The 6,000-nt window shown below is 47.3% G+C and overlaps 1 protein-coding gene across 1 annotated transcript; it reads left to right on the top strand.

Annotated features, from left to right (window-relative positions):
• Positions 1-2,119: 2,119 nt before the first annotated feature.
• LOC140709735 (heterogeneous nuclear ribonucleoprotein A1-like) lies at positions 2,120-3,803 on the top strand. The gene has a single exon (XM_073009578.1). The coding sequence runs from the start codon at positions 2,187-2,189 to the stop codon at positions 3,147-3,149; it is 963 nt and encodes a 320-aa protein (XP_072865679.1). The 5' UTR covers positions 2,120-2,186; the 3' UTR covers positions 3,150-3,803.
• Positions 3,804-6,000: the final 2,197 nt, after the last annotated feature.

The following is a 6,000-nucleotide window of genomic DNA, read 5'->3' as shown; positions in this document are numbered from 1 at the left end:
CCTCAAGAGTTACCTTGCAGAGGAAAATGTCAGTAAAGATCCCCACTGGCAGTCTGGAGCAGGTGTGGACAGGGAACTGCTGTTGACCACCCTTGACCAATGAGCCCCGGGCTATCCCAGTGAGAAGAGCAAAGGTGTCCACCGTTGCTAAAGTGCCATGTGGGTTTCAGTGCCACCCAGTGGAGTTAGCACCTTCTTCCTGGGAAGATCTGACCCTGCAGCTGGCTGGCCCCCAAGCTAAGGGCTGGAATAACAATCTGCTCTGAAGAGGGCACGGGCCATTCATATGGCCTGGGAGCAGCATAGGCACTTAGGGACAAGCACTGAGTGAGGAGCCCAGCTTTCCCTGGAGACTAAAACCTATTCCCATGTGTCAGCTATGAGCTCACTCCCTGCACCTCCTCCATCCTCTCTTGACCTATTGTTGGAGAGCAGCAGACAAGGTTCAGGAATGAGGCTATGCAGCCAAGGTGGACGAGACAGAGGAAAAGAGGGAGACAAAAGGTACTTGGACCCACACCATGTCCACTCCCTTGTTTTTTGATGCTTCACACTTTAGGTTCTGGAAAGATTCACCACCCAGAGTCTTTCTCCCCATGTTATCCGAAATAAAAACTTACTGAGCAGCTCTTATGTGCCAGGCTCTGCATCAGGCACTTAGGGTATATCTGTGAACAAGCAAAACACAAAAAGGACCTTCATCCTGAACAGTCTGGAGAGCTCAGAAGAAGAGAGGAAAATGTAGGACAGTTTGGAACTTCCTAGAGACTTGTTGAATGGCTTTGACCAACATGCTGATAATGACATGGACAATAAAATCCAGACTGAGGTAGTCTCAGACGGAAATGAGGAATTTGTTTTGGGAACTGGAGCAAAGGTCACTCTTGTTACGTTTTAGCAAAGAGACTGGTAGCATTTTGCCCCTGCCCTAGAAATTTGTGGAACTTTGAATTTGAGAGATTATTCAGGATATCTGGTGGAAGAAATTTCTAAGTGGCAAAGCATTCAAGAGGTAACTATGGTGCTGTTAAAGGCATTCAGTTTTATAAGGGAAGCAAAGCAAAAAAGTTCAGAAAATTTGCAGCCTGACAATGCAATAGAAACGAAAGTCCCATTTTCTGAGGAGAAATTCAAGCTGGCTGAAGAAATTTGCATAAGTAACAAGGAGCTGAATGTTAATTGCCAAGACAATGGGGAAAATGTCTCCGGGGCATGTCAGAGGTCTTCATGGCAGCCCCTCCCATCACAGATCCAGAGGCCTGGGAGGAAAAAATGGTTTCATGGGTGGGGCCCAGGGTCCCTCTGCTGTGTGCAGTCTAGGGACTTAGTGCCCTGTGTCCCAGCCACTCCAGCCATGACTAAAAGGGGCCAAGGTACAGCTCAGGTCATGGCTTCAGTGGGTGCAAACCCCAAGCCTTAGCAGCTTCCACTTGGTGTTGAGCCTGCAGGGGCAGAGAAGTCAAGAATTGAGGTTTGGAACCTCTGCCTAGATTTCAAAGGATGTATGGAAATGCCTGGATGTCCAGGCAGAAGTTTGCTGCAAGGTCAGGGCCCTCATGGGGAACCTCTGCTAGGCTAGGGCAGTGTGGAAAGGAAATGTGGGGTAGGCACCCCCACACACAGAGTCACCACTGAGGTGCTACCTAGTGGAGCTGTGAGAAGAAGGTCACCATCCTCCAGACCCCAGGATGGTAGTCACCAACTTGCTCTGTGCACCTGGAAAAGCTGCAGACACCCAACATCAGCCTGTGAAAGCCCAGGAGGGAGACTGCACCCTGCAAAGTCACAGGAGCAGAGCTGCCCAAGACCATGGGAACCACCTCTTGCATCAGTGTGACCTGCATGTCAGACACGGAGTCAAAGAAGATCACTTTGGAGCTTTAAGATTTGACTGCCCTGCTGGATTTCAGACTTTCATGGGGCCTGTTGCTCCTTTGTTTTGGCCAATTTCTCCCATTTGGAATGGATATATTTACCCAATGCCTGTACCCCCATTGTATCTAGAAAGTAGCTTATTTGCTTTTGATTTTACAGGCTCATAGGCAGAAGGGACTTGACTTGTCTCAGATGAGACTTTGGACTGTGGACTTTTGAGTTAATGCTGAATTAAGACTTTAGGGACTGGCTTTTCTGCCCATGGACGCCGCCGAAGAAGCATCGTTAAAGTCTCTCTTCTCCCTGCCGTCATGTCTAAGTCAGAGTCTCCTAAAGAGCCCGAACAGCTGAGGAAGCTCTTCATTGGAGGGTTGAGCTTTGAAACAACCGATGAGAGCCTGAGGAGCCATTTTGAGCAATGGGGAATGCTCACGGACTGTGTGGTAATGAGAGATCCAAACACCAAGCGTTCCAGGGGCTTTGGGTTTGTCACATATGCCACTGTGGAGGAGGTGGATGCAGCTATGAATGCAAGGCCACACAAGGTGGACGGAAGAGTTGTGGAACCAAAGAGAGCTGTCTCAAGAGAAGATTCTCAAAGACCAGGTGCCCACTTAACTGTGAAAAAGATATTTGTTGGTGGCATTAAAGAAGACACTGAAGAACATCACCTAAGAGATTATTTTGAACAGTATGGGAAAATTGAAGTGATTGAAATCATGACTGACCGAGGCAGTGGCAAGAAAAGGGGCTTTGCCTTTGTAACCTTTGACGACCATGACTCCGTGGATAAGATTGTCATTCAGAAATACCATACTGTGAATGGCCACAACTGTGAAGTTAGGAAAGCCCTGTCAAAGCAAGAGATGGCTAGTGCTTCATCCAGCCAAAGAGGTCGAAGTGGTTCTGGAAACTTTGGTGGTGGTCATGGAGGTGGTTTTGGTGGGAATGACAACTTCGGTCGTGAAGGAAACTTCAGTGGTTGTGGTGGCTTTGGTGGCAGCCGTGGTGGTGGTGGATATGGTGGCAGTGGGGATGGCTATAATGGATTTGGTAATGATGGAAGCAATTTTGGAGGTGGTGGAAGCTACAATGATTTTGGCAATTACAACAATCAGTCTTCAAATTTTGGACCCATGAAGGGAGGAAATTTTGGAGGCAGAAGCTCTGGCCCCTATGGCAGTGGAGGCCAATACTTTGCAAAACCACGAAACCAAGGTGGCTATGGCGGTTCCAGCAGCAGCAGTAGCTATGGCAGTGGCAGAAGATTTTAATTAGGAAACAAAGCTTAGCAGGAGAGGAGAGCCAGAGAAGTGACAGGGAAGCTACAGGTTACAACAGATTTGTGAACTCAGCCAAGCACAGTGGTGGCAGGGCCTAGCTGCTACAAAGAAGACATGTTTTAGACAAATATTCATGTGTATGGACAAAAAACTCGAGGACTGTATTTGTGACTAATTGTATAACAGGTTATTTTAGTTTCTGTTCTGTGGAAAGTGTAAAGCATTCCAACAAAGGGTTTTAATGTAGATTTTTTTTTTTTGCACCCATGCTGTTGATTGCTAAATGTAATAGTCTGATCGTGACGCTGAATAAATGTCTTTTTTTTAATGTGCTGTGTAAAGTTAGTCTACTCTGAAGCCATCTTGGTAAACTTCCCCAACAGTGTGAAGTTAGAATTCCTTCAGGGTGATGCCAGGTTCTATTTGGAATTTATATACAACCTGCTTGAGTGAAGAAGCCATTGTCTTCGGAAACCTTGGTGTAGTTGAACTGATAGTTACTGTTGTGACCTGAAGTTCACCGTTAAAAGGGATTACCCAAGCAAAATCATGGAATTATTGGTTATAAAAGTGATTGTTGGCACATCCTATGCAATATATCTAAATTGAATAATGGTACCAGATAAAATTATAGATGGGAATGAAGCTTGTGTATCATCCATTATTATGTGTAATCAATAAACGATTTAATTCTCTTGAAAAAAAAAAAAAAAAAAAGACTTTAGGGACTGTTGGGAAGGCCTGATTGGCTTTAAAATGTGAAGAGATGATATTTGGGAGGAGCCAGGGGTGGAATTATATGGTTCAGCTATGTCTCCACCAAAATCTCAGCTTGAATTTTAGCTCCCATAATTCCCATGTGTTGTGGGAAGGACCCAGTGGGAGACAACAGAATCACAGGGGTGGTTTCCCCATATTGTTCTTGTGATAATAAGTCTCAAAGATCTGATGGTTTTATAAAGGGAAACCCCTTTCATTTGGTTCCCTCATTTTTTCTCTTGTCTGCTGCCATGTAAGATGTGCCTTTCACCTTCCACCATGATTGTGAAGCCTCCCCAGCCACGTGGAACTGTGAGTCCATTAAACCTCTTTTTCTTTATAACAAGAAAAACACCAAAACACCCAGTCTCAGGTATGTCTTTATCAGCAGCATGAAAACAGACTAATATGCTCGTGCTGGAGTTCACCTCTTTCCTCAGTGTGGGACACAAAACTCCTAATTTTTCACTACTGTAAGCAGGGCCGCTGTCAATATCCTGGCATGGAACTTTGGAATCAGAAGCTAGCCGACATTTCTGGCAGCTGGAGAGCCAGTGAGATGGCTTCAGGCTGGCTTGGCCCCAGAGGGGTGGGCGTGGCTCAGAGTTCATCACAAATGTGGCTTCCGTGTCCTTGCTGGAAAAATCAGCACGAGACCAAAGCTCAAAACTCGCTTCTAAAACAATATTCTGTGGTCAGGACTCTGCAACGCCATTTTAAATGTATTCACAAAATCTGAAGTAGATGGTTTTGGAAAGCATTTTGGTGAATGGTCTGTATTCAGCCTCAGATCTGCCAAATATTTCAAAGACATTCCTTGCAGAAACCCATGAGGGAGCCACTCAAGCAGGAGCATTTACTCCCAGGCTCACTCAAACAGAAGACTTTCCCATACGAGCCCTGGAGCCTGTCCCTTGGTTGCCCTTTGGGTCTGGGGGAAGCGAGAGGTGGTCCTGTTCCTGGAAGAGGGAGTCTGTACCCCAAGAGAGGCTTCTTGGATCTCACACAAGAGGGAATTCAAGGCCAGTCACACAGCACAGTGAAAGAGGCACGTTTATTAGAAATGAACTCTGTCACAGGGCAGAAAGCAAGCAGAGGACACACCAACTTCGTTTTCCATTTTTCTTACACAGGAGTCTCGTCTGCAAAGCTAAGCGAAGCTGTGCATACGTGCGGCTGAGCAGACAGCATGACAAAGTGTATCATTCTATTGATTTAAAGAAAATCATCCTTGACATTTGAGCGTGTCAGTCATCATAGCATGACTCTTACTATCTTGAAAGCATAGACCTAATTATGGGTATTGGACGTCTGGACTTTCTGTTCTTGGAGTTTGTTTTTGCAGGCGTCACCAAGCTGCTTCCTTAGCTATAAACATCTTAGGACCATGTCTTGTGCATGGCAAGGAGTGTGCCTTGTTAGTTTAAGATGGCGCTGATTTTAAAATGGTGTCACTCTGGCTCCTCCGGACTCCTACCTTGCTAACAGTCCAGTGACTGTCCATGGGGCTACTAATCAAGTCCACAGCAGGAAGAGCCTCTTTCCTGAGCCTCCCAACCCCCCAGACGACTTCTCCCCTGGACCCTCAGGTCCGGGAATCCAAACACCAGAGACGCACAGAGGCCTAGAGCTCCATGCTGTGCTGTGGCCGGCCTGGTATGACCAGCCAGGCCCATAAATACTGATGCATAATCACGAGGGTGGGAGGGGAGTGGACAGGGGGACAGACGTCACTCAGTCTACAGATGTCCCGAAAGGAGCATCAGTGCCAAACCCAAAGTCCTTACCTGAACCCAGAGTCCCAGAGTCTCCTCCCCATGACGTCTCCTGAGACTCAGGGGTGGTCCCATCCCCTCCATCTCCAGCGAACGTTCTGAAAATTCGCATCTGCCCACAGCGCTGCCCTACGTGAGTGTGTCTGGGGGCTCCCTTCCTCCACAGGACCATCCAGACACTGTGGCCTTGCCCACAGCCTCTCCCCACCTGGCCCACCTCCCCCATATCCCTGCAGACTCTCCACTGTCAATGTCTGCCCCTCCCTTCCCGTGACCCCTTTGCCTGGGAGTCTCCTACACTGCCCACC

Source organism: Chlorocebus sabaeus, chromosome 21, assembly GCF_047675955.1.
Source record: "Chlorocebus sabaeus isolate Y175 chromosome 21, mChlSab1.0.hap1, whole genome shotgun sequence".
Taxonomy (NCBI): Eukaryota; Metazoa; Chordata; class Mammalia; order Primates; family Cercopithecidae; genus Chlorocebus; species Chlorocebus sabaeus.
The sequence above is the reverse complement of the archived record's forward strand: the minus strand, read 5'-3'. Positions and strand labels throughout refer to the sequence as shown.